Here is a 19,765-nt window from a genome sequence, read left to right as displayed (position 1 = left end):
GTTTTTTTTCTCCTTACACTATACCTATTACTAGTAGTTTTGGTCTTTTCATAGTGTCCCAGATTTTCTGGATGTTTTGTGCCTGGTTTTTGTTTGTTGGTTTGTTTTAGATTTAACATTTTCTTTGTCTGCGATAGCTGGTATTCAAGCTCTGAAATTCTCTCTTCCATGACTCTTAATCTGTTGGTGAGGCTTACCTCTGAGGGTTTTGTTTGATTTCCTGAATTTCTCATTTCCAATTTTATTTCAATTTTGGTTTTCTTTAGTGATTCTATTTCTTTGTTGAATACTACTGTTATGTTTTGAATTGTTTTCATTGTTCCCTTCAATTCTTTGTGTTTTCATGGTCTTCATTAAGACATTAATTTATAGCCTCTTTAACATTCGTGAGCATATTCTTTCTCTCTTTCTATTGTCTACTTCCTAGTTGTTTTACACTTACTATTACTTGCATGAGGCTATTATCACATCTGTATTCATTGTGCACGTGGAATGCCCTCTACCAGTGGGTGGCCTAGTGAAGCCCTAGGTAAATGCACCTGCTTTGCAGCACATTCCCTGCTGCCACTTGACTCCTTTCTAGGAGGAGTGTTATCGTGTTATTAATCAAAACTTTGAATGTTTTCAGTATTCATATGGGAAATATTGTTTCTCAAGTGAGTGGCTTGACTTTTTGAGAGGTTCTTTCAATTATGTAGATCTACACTAATTTGGTGATAGCAGAAATGGCTGTTACTAAAATTATAACTTCACAGTATTGTCTTTTAAGACGTTAGAGAACTCCCTTCCTTCTTCCTGGTGCCCACTTTGCCTCTCAATCTGTACTTTGTGAAAAAAAATCATGACTTCTGTGTTCTTTCCATGTTTCCATCTTGTTATTGACACTATCAACGTATACCACCTTTTAAAAACTCCTTGGTTATGTCTGCTGTAAAATGAATGTAGAGAATTCTATAATATGTGGAATTTTCATTGTGCTTTTTGCAAAGAATTTTGGTTATTGTGTAAGCCCTGTATACATCAGTGATGTCTAGAATTAATCTTTTTCACAGAGTTACCTGTTGGAGTAAGGCTGCTCGTTAGTTTCTGCTTGCTTAGCCCCGAAATAATCACACAGAAACTGTATTAATTTAAACACTGCTTGGCCCATTAGCTCTATCTTCTTATTGGCTAACTCTTACATATTAATTTGAACCCATTTTCATTAATCTGTGTATCGCCACGTGGCTGTGGCTTACAGGGTGAAGTTCCCAGTGTCTGTCTCCAGCAGGGGCTGCATGGCTTCTCTCTGATTCCACCCTTCTTTCTCACAGCATTCAGCCTAACTTTCCCTGTCTACCTAACTTCTGCCCTGCTATAGGTCCAAAGCAGTTTCTTTATTCATTAATGGTAATCACATTTATTCATTTATTCATTAATGGTAATTACCTGATCATGCTTTTCAGAATCATGTTTTAGCAAACTCAAGATTATCCAGGTATAATAACACATGCCTATGATCCCACCACTTAGAAGTATGAGGCAGGAGAGTCACAGGTTTGAACTCATCATGGACAACATATGAGACCTGAGCACATAAAAGGATCACAGTAAAAGGAAATTTTAAGAAAATCTGCTTTCTCTGTCCTCTCTTTCCCTGGTGCTGCAGTGATGAGAGAACTCATGGCACCAGGAAGTCTCTTAAAGTGGCACATCCCAGACACTGGGGCCTGAGGGTCCTTTGTACCTGTAAGGTTTTTGAGAATCTCAGAGACCTTTTGTTTGGATTGTGTTGACTGAAATTCTAGTAAATATTAAAAAGTTCCCAAATGGCCATTATGAACATAAAGCAAGAATTCTATCACTGAGCTATATGCTCAGCCCAAGTTTTCTTTTTTAAAAGATTGCACCAGGACCAGGTATGGTGACTCACACTTTTAATCCTGACACTGAGGATGTAGAGGCAGGTGGATCTGAGTTAGAGGGCAGCATGATTTGAATAATGAGTTCCAGGATAGGCAACACTAGATAATGAGACCCTGTCTTGACAAACAAAACAAAACTAACAAAAATTGCATCAGTGTATTTCTGTAAACAGCCCAGGTAAGACCCCAGCTTCTCAGCCTGCCAGAATTACAAATCTGTAACACTTATTTCCATAATGTGAAATTAAGTATCTTGGTGAGCTGAGCAGAGGAGAGTGGTTTTATACTCTGAAGGTAGTAAAGAGGAGGCAGAACAGTAGACGACACATGACTGATTAACATCAGATTATGTCACGTCACTTTGAGGATTAGAGCAGAGGGAACTTAAGCACAGTGCTGAAACTAGCCCGTGTAGAACATTTCTCCTGGTTTCTTGAAAGGTCAGTTAAACAAGTCTTATATTTGTTAACATGAAACTCGACTCCATTTTGATTGTTTGTTCTCTCAAAGCATGGTTGAATAGAAGAGTTCAAAGTGTACGTTCTTGACTTGTTCCCAGCTGTTGGTGGAATAAATTCACTCTCCATTAAGTATAATGCTAGCTCGTAATAGATCAAAGGTGTGCTTATCAGACTTTACCAGTTTATAATCCAAATTATGCTGAGAGTTGTGTTAGATGTTTTTTTATAAAATGTTTATAAAAAATGATTTTCCCCCATTCTATTGAATGTGAGTTATATTGATGGATTTTTAAAATGTAACCCAATTTTGCATTTCTTAGCAGACTCTTCAGTTGTGGTATCTTACTTGGTTTTATATGTACAATATAGTCCTATAAGTCATTCCCATTAAGATGTCATCGATGATTAATAAATATTTAGTGACTAAAGACAGTATTGACCCTTAAGTATTTTTTCATTTTGGCTAGCATTTGAAAAACACTGACAACAAAATACTAGCCATATAGTAACCACGATTATTTGAGACTTTATTCAGAGATTACTCTCTACAGCTTTATTAGAAAGTGGGTGGTGAGTTAGGTGGAAGTAAGAAACTCTGCAATCTGTCCATTTTATATCCTGTACAGTTGACAGACTTTGATGATCTAATTTACTTAGCTCTGACACTTCAGGAAGGACAAACTAAAGAGTGGAATGCTTTACTATAGATTGTTAAATTGAGAACATAGAGATTAGTAACTTTTAGTGCTGTTGGGATCAGATAAGATTAGACCCATCTAGACCTGCACTCTGCCTTTTGATTGACTTAAGATTTGCTGATAGGGACTGTACACACACACACACACACACACACACACACACGTGTGTGTGTGTGTGTGTGTGTGTGATACTTCGCCACGCACATACCCCTAACTATAAGGGTGAAAGGGTGAAGTCTTAGGAATTTCCCATACTTAAGGGAAGATATTTGGGTTGATCTTGGTAGGATACCAAGCATGGAGTTATTAAAGACAGCAGTGACTACCTAGTTCAATAAAAGTAGTATCTTTCCTACTGTCTAAGCCTCTCTTTATTCAGTCTCTAGAAATAGAAGGCTAATAAAGCTTAGCAGGTGAGAGTGTAGAGATATAATAAAGTACTTTTTGTATGGTTTCAGGGACACAGCTACTCTACAGGTGTACTGGGCTGCCATGTGGACCTCGACGAGTGGGTTTAGAGAAGAAGGAGGTTTAATCAGAAAAGGTCTTTTTTTTTTCCTCCTGGAAAAAATAAATTTACTGTTAACGTGCTTAAAACTAGGAAAATTAAAATATTGTTTATAGGTTTTCCAGGTAAAAGGCTTAGTATATAAGATGATGGAATTATTAAATAACTTTTTCTTTTTTCCTAGATGGTATACCTCAAGTTTACTATTTTGGCCCTTGTGGTAAATACAACGCTATGGTGCTGGAACTGCTGGGACCTAGTTTGGAAGATTTGTTTGACCTATGTGATAGAACGTTTTCTCTTAAAACGGTTCTTATGATAGCTATACAACTGGTAAGTAAAGCAGGGTGTTGGAAGTTGCTTGAGCAACTACATAGTTCTTTGATCACAAGTTTCCCCCATTCCTCTGTCTTTCCCTCCTTTTGTCCCTCCCTCGCTCTATTTCCCAGTCTCTCTATATATTTTGATTATTTTTTTAGACTCAGTCTCATGTAACCAGAGGTTAGTCTCAAACTTCTATATAGTGTATGTTGGTCTTGAACTACTGATCCTCCTGCCTCTGCCTCCTGAGGGCTGGTTTTATGGGTGTACATCATCATGCCTGGTGTTTGTAAATTTAAGTAAAAAGTTTTATTTAAGCTTTTTGACCTTTTCATATGGAACATTCGACTCATATAATAGAAATGGTTTTTGCTTTTTAAATTGTCTTTCTAGGATGCATAGAATGTAAAATTACTGAGTCAAGTTCATTTTAGTTGTATCTAAATTAATATTTTAATTGATTTAAGGACAGGATGCATACTTCAAGGGTTGGTGTTTTTATAAGACATGTAAGATGAAAACTTTGAACCCTCAGAAACAGAGATCTTAATCTTGGAAGTTGACTTTTATGACCCAATAATGAGCAGTATACTTCAGTATTTAAATTTCTGGGAACCTATGAGGAAACATTGGAGATGAGCTTTAGACAGTTTTGACATAAATGCAATATAAGGATGCTACAAAAGTCTTGAAATTGTTTTACTCACATAGTTATTAATTATACTCCTAGAGATTTATGTTGGAAATATTTAGGTCCCTTATTGTTTTATGTAAGGTGTAGATAGAATTGTAAAATAATGAGTAACACCTTATGGTGTGAGCTAACAGGGTGAATTGGGTAACAGTCATAAAGTCATATACAGCTGTTAAAAACTGCATTAAAAGAATTTTTGTGACCTAGAAAGTGCTCATAAGATATTGTTAGTCAAGGCATGGTCACAGGAGTGTGAGCCACAGTTTGTTAATAAACAGATTGGAATGGCCCGTAGACTCTATGTTGACATGGCACTAGTAACCAGGTTTGCTACAAATGGAACATTTGCCTTGTATCTAAAGTTCTGTTCTTTTGTATGGTAAACATTGTTTGAGAATCTGAAAAATGGTTAATATAAATATGCTATATTTATAGTTTATTTATTTATTTTAGTTTATTCATATATAAATATAGTAAGTGTATATATGGTTGATACAAATATTTGTGTTTATATTAATAAAATTAATATATGCTTTATTATTATAGTTGGAATTCAGCATTTTCCAGTTTTAAAGTGTTTAATGCTAGGAAAAAATGAAATCTCTTATGAAAAAAATACTGAATAATGTTAATTTTTGATGCTAATTTTTTTAACAGGTAAAAAAAAATCACATTTTAAAGTTTTATTTGATTTTTTTTTTTTTTTTTTTTTTTTTTGTTTTTCGAGACAGGGTTTCTCTGTGGCTTTGGAGCCTGTCCTGGAACTAGCTCTTGTAGACCAGGTTGGTCTCGAACTCACAGAGATCTGCCTGCCTCTGCCTCCCGAGTGCTAAAGTTTTATTTGATTATAAAAATTGCCTGAATGTTGAATTGAGGAAGAATAATGTTAACTTTAAGAATGTGTCTTTAGTTTTGAATTTAAGGTTTTTATTTTTAATCTGTAAAGTTTTTCTTTTTTTTTAAACTTTATAGCCTAGCATGAAAATAGTGATTGAGTTTGACTTGCTGCTAGGAAATGCATTCCTAAAATCCAGACACTTTCATTTATCTGTGACCATAACAGCAAAGATAAACATTTTAAGTCATAAATGGATATATGCTCTTTGAGGAACTGAAGATTGACATCTTTTTGACTTTAAAGGGTTGAAACAATTTCTTTTACTTTTTTTTTTTTTTTTTTTTTTGATTTTTCGAGACAGGGTTTCTCTGTGGCTTTGGAGCCTGTCCTGGAACTAGCTTTGTAGACCAGGCTGGTCTTGAACTCACAGAGATCCGCCTGCCTCTGCCTCCCGAGTGCTGGGATTAAAGGCATGCGCCACCATCGCCCGGCGGTTGAAACAATTTCTAATTGTTTTCTTTATAATGTTACTTTTATTATAAAAGTTGTCATGTTTTTGTCATGATTTTGTTTGCTAGTGAAAATCTAAAATAAAAATCCTTTTCTCTTTTCCACTAAGATTTCTCGCATGGAGTATGTCCACTCAAAGAACTTGATATACAGAGATGTGAAACCCGAGAACTTTCTAATAGGACGACCAGGAAACAAAACCCAACAAGTCATTCATATTATAGATTTTGGGTTGGCAAAGGAATATATTGATCCAGAGACAAAGAAGCATATTCCATACAGAGAACACAAAAGCCTTACTGGAACAGCTAGATACATGAGCATAAACACACATCTAGGAAAAGGTATGTGGACATGGTGCAAGTATGGAAGCTTGAATTCTGCTGTGTCAGCAGTGTAGGCTGTGTTTCAGGGCTTGCAGATTAAAACAGCTCATACTGTAATTCTTGTTCGACACATGCCCATAGTTTTCTTTCGCTTTTATTTTGATAATACTTTAAAAATAAGGTCGTGTATATGGTAAATGTTTTCTATGGTAGCTTGAAATGCCCAACCTTGATACAGTTAGGGAACCCATTTGAATGCCCAATTTTGTTTGTTTGCTTTTGTTTTTGTTTTTTTCGAGACAGGGTTTCTATGTAGCTTTGGTGCCTGTCCCGGAACTAGCTCTTGTAGACCAGGCTGGCCTCGAACTCCCAGAGATTCGCCTGCCTTTGCCTCCCAAGTGGGATTAAAGGCGTGCGCCACCACCGCCCGGCTAGTAATGCCCAATTTTAACTGAATTCAGATTATAGCTCCTATACAGCTTGCCAGGTTAGTAACAACCTTACTAATTGGTTATAATGCTAATAGCATTAGGGCTGGTACTAATGCTGGCTACAATATTTTTCTTAGCTGTATGGCTTTGGACAAGTTATTAATTTTAAAAATCCACTTCATATGTGTATAAAGAGTAAAATATCAACCATATAGCGTTTTTATGTTTTTGTTTGTTTTTTCAGTTCAGGATCGTAATTGCTACAGTGTATTATTTATAGCTTTAGTCATTTTTTTAAAAAAAATCAAGTCTATGTCCTGTCCTTTATCTTTCTTTATAGGTTTTAATCTTAATAATTTTTCAGAGCAAGGGCATTATTTTAGGATGTTCTTGGTTTGGGTCTCTTTAATTTTTTTCTTGATTAGTTGTTGGCATGCATGTTTAATACACATCTATGTGGAAGCGTGGAAGTCTGGGTTTTGTATTGTGTCGGGGTCATTTGGTGTGATATCCAGCTGGGTCTTTTCAGTTATTGAGGTGATGTGTGCTTAGTTTCTCCAGGAAAGTGTATTTTCCCTTGGCAGCTAAAAATCATGTTGTATGTAGATCTTTGAAGTTATGTGAGTATGTGATTCTTTGAATTTTTTTGAGATAGGGTCTGACTTTATAGCAGGAATGTAAACTAACAGTAGCAAAATTGCACTTATGAAGTAGAAAATAATTTTATGGTTGGGGGGGTCACCACAACAGGAAGAATTGTATTGAAGGGTCACTCCATTGGGAAGGTTAAGAACCACTGACATACAGTATAAAATAAGATGTCAACAGGACCCTAGGAGCTGTCCAGTCAACTTCCAACTTCCGGTCTTTGCTTCACCTCTACCCAGTTTTTCTCAGCTTACCTGGTGCAGACTGCATGTCTTTGCTCTGCTGCTCAGCTCTGAATTATAGCATTTGGCTTTGTTGCTGGCAGCCTGCCTGTTAACTAGCCTCATGGTACTTTCTCCTTTAAACATCTGTACTGCGTGAGAAATGGGAGTCTGCCTCTGCCTTGAAGCACAGCTTCAGACATAAAATGATAAAAGACAGGCATTATTGAGGTAATGTTTTTGGTGAGTCCTTTCAATAGCAAACTCTCCTGACAGGTTAAAAACACAATTGGGTGTTCTTCTAAAACCAGTCACACCCATTTTTGCATGTGCATTGTCTGAGAAATGCTCATTTCATGGGAACTGTTACAGACTATTTCAAAATAGCTAACAAAGTTTCACAACCATTTTATTGTAAAATATGACATCACAGCTTCCTTATGGGCTAATGTTTTTTTTGTGTGTAAACAATGGTACATGTAGCAGCTTTCTATTTGTAGAAAAGGCAAAGTAAATTTTTGTCATTGTTAGGAAAGGCCTTCAGAGCTTGGGAGAAGTGGCTTTTAACTCTTGTAGGAATGTACAGACAGCAAAAGCTGAAGATTTACTTTTCAAGACCTACTTAGCAAGTCTAATGTAGATGGGTAATGAGGAAGTGCTTGTTTGCCAGAATACATGAGTTCTAAAGTAGCATGTGTTTGGATGCACTCTGTACATTCTGTCATATTGTGATGCTGTGGACTTGCATATTTCATGTTTCTTAAATTTAAAAGTACATGGCTTGGTGAAGAGTGAGAAACCAATAAAAAAGGAAGAGGACAGAGAGAATGTGACTTGAATGTGATTTTTACTTTATGTGTATCTGCTTGAAGCCTTCTCAACATTCCCCGGATCTTAACAACCCAGTTTTCTCCATATCCCTTCTCTTTTTCCTTCTTTTCCATGCTGCTCTTTCCTTCTTACCATTTTTTAAATTTCTTTTTCTTTTCTTTGCTCTTGCAGTGCTGAGGGTCAAACTCAGGCCCTTGCACCTGCGAGCAATTGCTGAATTGACGAACTGCCTCACCAGCCTGTTAGTGATTACCTTTAAGGCATCAGTAATTGTTGCAGAGAGACCACTTATTTGTCCCAGCTGCCCAGAACCGAAGTAATCACACAGAAATTGTATTAATTAAATCACTGCTTGGCCTATTAGCTCTAGCTTCTTAATGGCTAATTCTTATATTAATTTAGCCCATTTCTATTAATCTGTATATTAACCATGTGGCAGTGGCTTACTGGCAAAGATTCAGCATGTCTGACTCCAGTAGGCTCCATGGCGTCTCTCTGACCCTACCTTCTTCCCAGCATTCAGTCCAGTCTTCTCCACCTACCTAAGTCCTGCCCTATCAACAGGCCAAGGCAGTTTCTTTATTCATTAATGGTAATCACAGTATACAAAGGGGAATCTGTTTAAACAAAAAGGAAGTTTTAACTTTAACATAGTAAAATTACATATAACAGGTATCAAGCAAGACTTACAATTACAATATTTATAGCTACTTTATCTTTTATCATAACTAAGGAAAACTATAACTATAAATTTTTCAACTCCATCAAAGACTCCAGAAGGATATATTATTACCTAAGTAAACAGTAAGTGCATTATAAGCAGCTTCCAAACTCTAGAATTGACAGAGACATGCACTGCCTGGAGAGTCACCCAAAGTTCTTCTGTACTCTTGGGGCATCCATCTTCAGCCTACAGGCCCAAAGTATCTGGCAGACTTTTCCTTGAAGCAGGAATTTTCAAAGATAGTTCAGTCACTTTCTTCTGTATCCTGCAGAATGTCTCACAGACTCTTTTATGAAGCAGGAACCCTGAAGGAGCATCTCACCTTTAGGCAAGTTCAGCAATCATTTCTCTGCTGGTATTGCATGTCCAGCTAAGCAGTTCAGGCAAGAGCAGGTTCTTGCTCATATGACTAAACACTCCATAAGGAGATTCTTCAATGCCCATCTTCCTCTTGAAGTAGCTTTGTGCTACCAGGAGCAGATATGTCTCATTATCATAAAAAAATCTTAAGTTTTTAAACATTTTAAAATGCCATATTCCGTAGGTTTGAAGAATGCCTATCCATCTGAAATATATCTCTATACATCTAGAAAATCTAACTAACATGACTACAAGCTTGACTATTATAGATGATTATCTATTAACCTATATTTCTTAATTATACATTACATTTTTAAATGAGCTACACAATCACAGTACCTTAATCAATAGCAGAAATATACATATAACAAAATTGACCTTAAATTTGTATCAATAAACCAAGATTCATACCAATGCAAATCTCTATAACATATCCCCCTTTAAATGTAAACAAAAAATTTTAAGCAATATTTAGTAATATGGGCATAGTTATTTCCTATGGTAATAGTACTTCCTGCTATTTGGGGGTACTGTTAATCAGGTCTTTCCTGGTATATCCTGTGTGCTAGGTTCATCTCAGTCAGCAGTTAGGCAAAGTATTTTCTTTGTGAGGGTGTTCACAGCAACCTTTCTGGGGTCTTGTTCCATGAGACCATATTGGTCTGGAAGCAACCCACTGGTTCTCCTCTTCTGTGGAAACAAGAAAACCTTTTTTCCAAAGCAACATATACTTAGACCCAAATTTGGAAGTCATGAGACCTTTATAATATACATGTTGGTTTAGCTTAGCAGCCCATACAATGAAATGTCTCTCTGTACTTAGCTCATTCATAGTCAAAAAATTCAAAGATAACACAATAATATACATAATCCAGACTTTCTATGAATTTTCCATTTTTACATGGCTTATTTTTCTTTTCTCCTTTTAATCTATGACTATCTGTACTCTGTCTTTTTAACTACCTTTTTTCTTAAACCATTTACTTCTTTTTAAACTCTCTATACTCTTTTTCTTCTCTCTCTCAAGCCTATGTACATTTATTCAACACTGTGTCTCATTTAGAGTTCTTTTATGTCTGAATCTGTCCTTATTGTGTTATCTGTAATTTTTTACTGTCCTTTTAAAATGGTAAGCCCTTCTTAAAACTTAAGCTGGTGCATTACTAGGTTAAATACGGTGCTGTTTGCTTGCCCCACCCAGTCTAAAACTTAATATATATATATATATATATATGGTACTGCCTGCTTGCTCCATGGCAGAGCTTCTTGCACCTCTGAGCCTTGCACCCCATCTCCAGGCATAAACCTGGTCCACGTTGCCATCAAGCAAGTTGCAGCACATTGTTCACAAACCCCATCCAAATACTTGGTCTCCTGAAAGAGCCAGAGGTTGCTCCAGCTGCACATCCCAGAAAGCCTGCATTTCAAAACGGCCCAGCTTTTTTCTGCTCCTGCTCCTGAGTCAGGAAAACCTCTTTAAGGGAGCTGCAGCAAGCCACCAGCAAGCAACAAAAAGCTGTGTTAAACTCTATTTTTTTTTTTTTTTTAGTCTAGAATTCCTTTTCAAGCCTTCTCAGGTTTTACATGGATTTAGTTGGTCACATGGGCGCCAGTTTGTTGCAATATATATATATATATATATATATATATATATATATACACACACACACACACGTACATACATACATATACGCATACACACACACATACATATATGTGGTTTTTTGTGGAGGCACCTAGCTTTTCTTATTTGGGTTTGTTTCCCTTATAAGCCAAACTTACTGAATTTTATCTAAACTGAAAGAAATTTTAAGAGAGATCTTGTTTAGGAATTAAGTAAATATATGTGCTGGATTCTTTCTTAGAAAAGAAATGTCCCTGTTTTAGGGTTTTGTTTTTTTTGATAGTGTTGGGTTGTGTGTCTCTTGAGGGAGCTGTTACTGCATATTGTGCTACATAATTGCTTTTGTTTCTTTTATGTTGAGGTTGTCTTCCTGTGTAGCCAGCATGTTTGGAACTCACTTTTAGCCCAGGGTGACTTGGAACCCAGATTTGTTTATCAGGCTAGCTTTGAATTCAGCAGTCTCCTGTTTTTGCCATCAGAATGCTGGGATTACAAATTTAGTAGTCTCATTCTCTGCCCTTGTATTGTCATTGGGAAAACGCAAAAACTCATCTTTTTTATGTAGTTTGAAAAAACATGAGTTCAGTGTATTTTGTGGCAAATGTATTTCTGGGTATTGTTGGGTAGAGAAAACTAGTAAAACATTTTATAAGGAAATATTAAATAAAACCATCCAAAAAGGTGTGTTTTTATTTTTAATTATGTGTATACATGTGTGTTGTATAATAGTATTTCATAAAGTACAGTTGTCTATGGGGCCAGAAGAGGATCTTGGATGTCCTGGAGGTTATAGGTGGTTGTGCAGTGTGGGTGGCGGGACTTGAACTCAGGTCCTTTAGGAGACCAGCAAGCTCTCTTAAGCATTGATCCATCTGTCTAGCTCCTAAATATATCCTTTATTTATATGTGATAGATTTTTTTTTAATTTTATATTTACAAAAATAAATTTTACTCTCTTGAGTTTTTATTCTTTGAGTTCTCTACCAGTTGGTACTTGTCTTTTGCCTTTGTTGTTTGGTAGGAAATGAAGTAATAAGTTTATTTTTTATAATATATGCATATACAATAGAAAGATTCCTGCTTCTCAACAAGCCATTTGCCATGTTCTATGTTGAAAGAGATAAATTTGATTCAATGAAAAGAAAGTTTTGCTGGTATAATTATATAATTATAAAATAATTTATAATTTAGTATAATGGTATAATTTATATATAATTTATTTATAATTTAGTTGATATGGATAATTACAGATATTTGAATAGTACTATCATAACTAATTGGGGAAAAATTATATTGAATTTTTAATGGAAAAGCATTGCAGGGAGTTTGCTGTAAACTTTATTTCATTGTTAGGCTTTCCCAAATGCACGTAATGCACAAAAGTGGATAGAATCCTGCCCTGTTCAGCACTGGTAGTTATTTTACCTTTCTGAGCCTACACTCCAGATTTGAGATAAGATAATTTCTACTTTCAGTGAAGTTATAACTTAAAACATCTGATATATTTAAGGCCCGTAAAATGCATTATGTTGATGTAAATGAGTAATAGTTTAAATGAATTATATGAGTTAAATTGCTTTGAATTTATAAGAAATTTTAACTGTACTTTAATGAATTCTTCATTTCTAGTTTTTAGAAATTTGCATAATAAATTATGACTTTGAGGGAAATACCCAATTTCAAACAGGCCTTTTCAGTTAAGTACTTTAGAAGAAATGTGACCAGGTTTAATAAGAACCTAATAACCTGTGAGAGATCTTTTTCATGAAACAGAACTCTTGGAAACTTGAAGGGTGTTCCTTAGTTACTCTAGTTCAAAGAGAAAGCTTTCTTGTGACTTCTATTACTTCCCACTTGGTGACATTTTTTTCTCAGTGTCACTTGGTAAAAGAACACAAAGAAAGCAATTATGAAGGTAGAAGGGGTTTAGATTAAGTTTTAGTAGTTGGCTTACTTTACTAGCTTTTATTTATGGCTTGAATTTATAATGCCTTGTAGATTATGAATCTAATACCATCCTTTGATGGAGTGATACAGGTGAGGCCACTGTATGATAGAATAGAAGTGGCTTTTTGTGCTGTTTCTTTCTTTAACAAAGAATCCTATTGTAAGGCTAAAATTATATATATTATGTGTATGTACACATATGTAATATAGTTTATGCGGAGGGGGTGTTGTGGTGCATTACAAAGGCCAGAGGACAATTTAGGGGAGTTAGTTCTTTCAAGTCTTTGTCAGCATATGCTATTTATCTCTCTCTCTCTCTCTCTCTCTCTCTCTCTCTCTCATTCTCTCATTCTCTCTTGTTCTGGTAAATTTTTATATTGATAAATTTGTATATTTTCTGAGTTTTGATACTATTGTATAAAGATGTTAGTTTTTAAATTTTTTTTGATTGTTCATTGCTAGTATAGAAATCTGTCTGATTCATATATTGATTTTGTATCCTGAAACTTTGATAAACTCACTAGTTTGCATATTTTACAGATTACTTAAAGTTTTCTGCATTGTTTGTTTATATTGTCGATAAAAATAGCATTTCTTTTTCCAAACTGGACAGCTTTAAAATGTTTGCTATTATACTTATTATTTTATGCATGCATATGTGTGTGTGGGGGGTTGCACATGTCATGGTACTCATGTGGAGGTCAGAGGACATCTTTGTGGGGTTTATTCTCTCATTCCTTTATGTGGATGCTAGAATCACCAGGGTTGTTTCATTGAGCCATCTTATTTGTCCCCAAATACACTCCAGTAATTAAATGATGTTTTTCTTGATTTTTTTTTGTACTGTCAAGAATTTTTCCATTGGGTATGGTGGCACACACCTTTAATCCTAGCACTTGGGAGGCAGAGGCAGGTGGGTCTCTGTGAGTTTGAGGCTAGCCTGGTGTAAAAAAAGAGTTCCAGGACAGCCAGAGCTGTTACACAGGGAAACCTTGCCCCCTCCAAACAAAAAGAAAAAAAGAATTTTCCATATAATAATGAATAGAAATAAAGTAGTAGATATTTTTAATTTTGGTCTTGACCCTTAGACTGTGTTTCTTATAATTTAAAATTTAACTTAAACCAAGTCTATTGGCAGTAAGATTACAAAGTCAAGTCCCGTCTAGTCTAATAAGTGTAAGTTCAAGGTCATTTTGGAAAAGTTTATGAGAACTGATTTCAAGTAAAAAGCAAACAAGGGGAGAAAAAAATGGAAGAAGAGCTGGGAGTTTAGCTTGTGTTGTATCCCCAAGGCCCTAGAGACCATACTCAAAAGTACTACATAAAATGAATGAAAAGACTAAGGAAAAAAAAGAATGTTACGGGTTTTTCATAGTTGTCTTTTGTTATGCTAAATAAATTTCTATAACTTATTTTGCTGAATTTTTATTTAAAACAGTGTTTTATGGTGCTTAGGATCAAGCCGAGATCAAGCTGGGAAACACACAGTCACTGAGATATTACTGTGGTTGCTGAGAATTTTTATGATGAATGCATGTTAGATTTCTCAAATGCTTTTTATGTCTCTGAGATGATCATACAATTCATGGCTTTTAAATTTTAATTACTAGTGTGTGTGTGTGTGTGTGTGTGTGTATGTATGTATGTTATATGCATGTGAGTGTGCAAGTATGCAGTCAGTACACGTGGAGTCCAGAGCAGGTCATCAAGGCTTTTCTTTATTGTCTCATGATAGACTCTCATGGAACTGAACACTTGCCTTTTTAGCTAACAAGCTCTTGGGGTAAGTTTGCTTCTGCTTGTTTCTCCAAGTCCTGGGTTGCAGCAGTGGCAGCCATATGTGCTTCCTGGGAATTCAAACTCAGGGTCTTGTGCTTACAGACAGAGCAACCACTCTTATGTACTGAGTCCCCATAGGTTCTTCCCCAATTTCCAGAGATTTACCTTTGAAAGTTAAATTAGCTTTATATTCTAAGGGTGAAGATTACTTATTCAGATAACATCACAGTTACCTTCTTAAGAATTGTAAGCTTGCTTATGAGACATTTTCTATAGTTTTTGTAGCTTGCAGTGATTTTGTGTTTGAAACAGTATAATATGATGGGTTGAGAACTCTTATTTCTAAGAGTTCTTTTGACATGATATTTCTTGGCTTGTAGTAGAATTTATCAGTTATGTCTTATATTTAGGTAAGGTTTCATTTGTAAGGTTGTATTAAAATGTTTAATATCTATTATATATACATATACACACACACACACACACATATAAAATGAAAAAATGAAATGTCTGCCCTGGCAATGCTGAAGCATGCATGGGCAGCTCATATATGGCGGTTCTGTTGAACTTGTTCATATTGGCTTTCATGGTCTAAGTTGATGAAGATGACTGACTAGGTCTCTTCCTCAAGAGGGCACCAGATCTCATTACAGGTGGTTATGACCCATCATGTGGTTGCTGCTGGGAATTGGACATAGGACCTTTGGAAGAGCAGGTACTGCTCTTAACCGCTGAGCCATCTCTCCAGATATACATACATACACACATGCATGCATGCATACATACACAAACATATATAGTATATAATACACACGCACACACATAAATGAAGACAGATAACTAGTCAGAATATAGAGTCCAGAATATGAACATAGATGTTCAGCTGAGTTTTGAGAGTAATGCAAAAACAGTTGAGGGGGCAGGGAAAATCTTGTCAAAATTTAGAATAGCCAGATTATCATTATTGACCAAAATGGATCTATTATTTTACTCTATACCTAAAGCAAAAACAAATCTACTTCAATGTGTATAATAGGTTTAAATATAAGAACCCAAATGGTACAATCTGTAGTTATAAAAATAGAAAATTTTTATCTGGTCCCAAGTCCTAATCAGAAATTTTTTGAATTGGCCATAAGCCAGTAGGAATTGTAAGAGGGAAATTTAGCAATAAATTCATGAAAATACAAAACACACACACAGTTCATGAATGATTTACAATAGTAACATTTGAAGTTCAAGAGCATCAGTCATCAGTAAAATACTGTTAATCCATAGTAAGCCTATACGTCATAGCGATTGGCCTGGATAAAATATAAAAGACTGACGATACTAAACTTGTAAAAATGTGGCAATCTCATATTGTTGGTGGAGATCGGAAATGGCACAATCTCTCCACACTGTACTTTAGAACTAGTGTCCTATGAAGCTGCGTATGCACTGCCACATGATGTTGTGATGGACTCCTAAGTATTTCCTCAAGTTGAATGAAAATGGGTGGTCATACAAAGACTCAGGTCATACAAAGAGCTGCAAACTTGAGCTTACTTAGGTGAATAGGTGAATTTATTGTGGTTGTCGTCATGAAAAGCAATGAGCTCTTGATGCATGGAGCTCTATACAAAACATGGTGAGGGAAAGAATCCAGATAGGAATCTGTATTGTATAATTCATACTGTATGAAAAGAATCTAATCTATAATGACAGAGTAGGGAAGTGGGATCCTCGGGCTAGAGGTTGGAGGTGGAAAGGGAAATTAATAGCAGAGCTATTTAAAGTCTCCGAGAAATTTCTTGATCATAGTGATAGTTATGCAGGTGTGGTGTCAAGGGTATATTTTACTACAATGAGCGAAGCTTTTCCCTCTAGTAATTATCAAACCTGATTGCACTTCACTATCACCTACTAAGCTTTCCAAATGCACCTACCTCTGCTCCACCATACACAACAAGTCAGTTACTAGAAGAGGCCAGCTTCTTTGAACTTGTGAAAGTTCCCACAGTGCTTTCAGTCCTCATCTGGAGTTTGTAAACAATATTTTCTTTATATTACTTTTCCTTTTTAAGTCTCCGAGACCCTAAGCCATTTTTCCTGGGTTTTGAGAATAAAGAGCTCTCCTATAACTTGCCGTCTTAGAAAATGATAGGCACTGATTAACAGTATAAGCATTATTTGTAAATTCAAGCAAGTGCTGTGGGAACGCAAGGTTCATTTTGCTGCAGATCAGTACAGGGAAGTTTGTTTTTCTGGAAACATTGAGCATTGTTCAGATAATACACAATAAGATGGCTCATTTGAGAAACTTATCTTGCATGCTGCACTTTCTTAAAGTATTTTTTTTATTTGTATTGTCGTATTTTAAAAATCAAGAAATCTCAATTTTTCAGTGACAGTATTGAAATATTTTTGTGTCTCTCAGAGTCTTGGTCTGTTACTGTCAGTCATTTATATTCTACATATTTTATCACAAAAACAAAACAAAACCTTAAAATGACAGTTGTTCTAGTAGCGCTTGGGGACACAAATAATAGTAAAGGAGTTATTAATGTTGCTGTGTCTGACATGATTGTTATGTGGTTGCAATACTAATTCTGTTTATTGTTAATAGAGAATATGTGAGATGGAAATTTTGTCCTATGTGTTTAGGAAATTCAAAGTTAATGCTAAGCACTTTCAGCTCCAGGGTTTCTCAGACTGTAGCATGTTCTGCTCTGACTCTTTAAGATGGATCTATAGGATACAGAGATCTCAGTTTGACCATTTAGCCCCTTTTCCATTCATTCACCTCTAAGTTCCATGGATAGGCATCTAAGCAGGTAAATAAATTTTTAGTAGCACTGAAGATATCATATGGCATATTTTAAAGATGACGATCTGTAGAAAGAATTTATATATGATTTGGGTATTTATAAATAGTAAATCCATATTTTAAATTTATGTCATAAATTTAGAAATAATCTTCATTTTGCATATTTCACTGGTAAGTGAAAGTGAAATTTCTTATTCTCTATTTCAGAGCAGAGTAGAAGAGATGACTTAGAAGCTTTAGGGCATATGTTCATGTACTTCCTCAGAGGCAGTCTTCCTTGGCAAGGCTTAAAGGTAATTATTTTTTGTGTTTCTTTATTGGAGTTCATAAAATCTTAATGTGTATTAAGACCTTCTGTTACAATTAAATAGTTTTTAAACACCACATTCTTGCACTCCTCTTTCCACTTTAGGCTGACACATTGAAAGAGAGGTATCAGAAAATTGGCGACACGAAACGAGCCACACCAATAGAAGTGTTGTGTGAAAACTTCCCAGGTAATGGACAGTGACAGGCTTCATGAATAGAGATGTGCTCATGCGCAAAGAAGGCCGAACTTCATTGCTTAAGCTTATAAGTACTTTTTTGTATACATTGAAAAGCAGGAGCACTCTAGAAATGTGATTTAAAAGTTGTCAACAATTACTGCATAGATCACAGAAAGTTTGTATATTTGTTCCACAAGATGACATTATATGAAGAAAATTCCATCTTTTAATTACCTGAAGACTGACTAAAGCCATGTTTCCTTCGATGATTCATTCTTAATAAGTTGAAATACATGCTAAAGAATATGTGATATCATTTAGTGCACTGTTAGTTGTTTGAATCTCAATGTCAAAGTTGTTAAAAATATTACTTTTATTTTTAAAGTACTATAAAATCTTACTGATCTTACTAATTTTAGGGAAATTTTATATTAGTGTATACATTTTGAAAATAATTCTCCTCTATGCATTTTTGGCAACTCAGAAGTAAAAATAAGGTTTTTTTAGTCCTAAGTTAAGAAATGGTTTGTCAATTAAAATTTTATGTTTGAGATAGAAGCTTGTTGAGTAACGCAGGCGTGTCTGTGGCCTTGCTTTATTACCCTGGTCTGGCCTGGGACTTGCTACCTTCCTGCTGCAGCCTCCTGAGTGGCCTGTACCACAAAGCTTAGCTGTTGGTAGTTACTAAATAGCTGATGTTGCTTGCATTGCAACATGAAGTATAACGAAGATTAACTCATTCAAGATGGAGGTCTTATATCACTTTGTATTCATGGCTCTTCTGTGTAATGGTATAATAATAAAGTCAGTGTTATGAAAGAAATAGCATATGTTTCCTTATTTACTGTCAGTAAACTTTATTCTCTCTCTTGATGTAACTTCTATAAATGGCAGATTAAGCAATATTGGTGACAGACCTAGAAGTTTAGGTCTAGATAGATTGAGTGACTGTATTATGAAGCGTATAAGCAATTTTCCAGGAAAAAATGGAGGTGCCAGTACAATTAACCCTGTAATTACACAGCAAGTGGAATAACGAGAAAGACTCTCTCTTTGAGGAAAGTCACCAGGGCACTATGTTACACTATGAATTAGTGGGATCAGAGGAACCGCAAAATCTTCATGTCTGAGATTTCAGCACTGGTAACCTACTGTTTCTTTGTATAATGTTGGGATACTCTTTTTTTTTCTTTAAAAAAAAAAAACTAGTTAACAACTTTACCCAGATTTTTGTTTTTCTTTACTTTTAAAATTATAAACTTAAAAGCCGGATGGTAGTGAGGCACACCTTTAATCCCAGAGCACTCGGGAGGCAGAAGCAGGCAGATCTCTTGTTTGAGGCCAGCCTGGTCTACAAGAGCTAGTTCCAGGATAAGCTCCAAAGCTATAGAGAAACTCTCTCCCGAAAAAGCAAACTAACTAACTAAATTATTTATATATATATATATATATATATATATATATATATATATATATATATAGGCATAGAGATTTATTACCCAACTTTTTGATTAGAAATTAAAAGAAAACTCTTATTGTGTTCTTGCATCAGATTTTTTTGAGATGATTTCGCTTGTTTTGCCGGTTCAGTTGGTTAAATGTGGCTCACGGTGAAGATTAGAAATTTTGTTGCATGTTAGTAA

At 35.4% G+C, this 19,765-nt stretch overlaps 1 protein-coding gene across 10 annotated transcripts in view; it reads left to right on the top strand.

The window, feature by feature from the left end:
* The window catches only part of Csnk1g3 (casein kinase 1 gamma 3), an 89,656-nt gene that overhangs the window by 42,995 nt on the left and 26,896 nt on the right, over positions 1–19,765 (top strand). For all 10 annotated transcript variants that reach the window (XM_057788639.1, XM_057788638.1, XM_057788637.1 and 7 more), the window contains 4 exons: positions 3,756–3,904; positions 6,044–6,278; positions 17,842–17,927; positions 18,047–18,131. In XM_057788639.1, the coding sequence (XP_057644622.1) occupies positions 3,756–3,904; positions 6,044–6,278; positions 17,842–17,927; positions 18,047–18,131 (555 nt within the window). The remainder of the gene's footprint in view (positions 1–3,755; positions 3,905–6,043; positions 6,279–17,841; positions 17,928–18,046; positions 18,132–19,765) is intronic.

This window comes from Chionomys nivalis, chromosome 14 (genome assembly GCF_950005125.1).
Source record: "Chionomys nivalis chromosome 14, mChiNiv1.1, whole genome shotgun sequence".
Taxonomy (NCBI): domain Eukaryota; kingdom Metazoa; phylum Chordata; class Mammalia; order Rodentia; family Cricetidae; genus Chionomys; species Chionomys nivalis.
The sequence above is the reverse complement of the archived record's forward strand: the minus strand, read 5'-3'. Positions and strand labels throughout refer to the sequence as shown.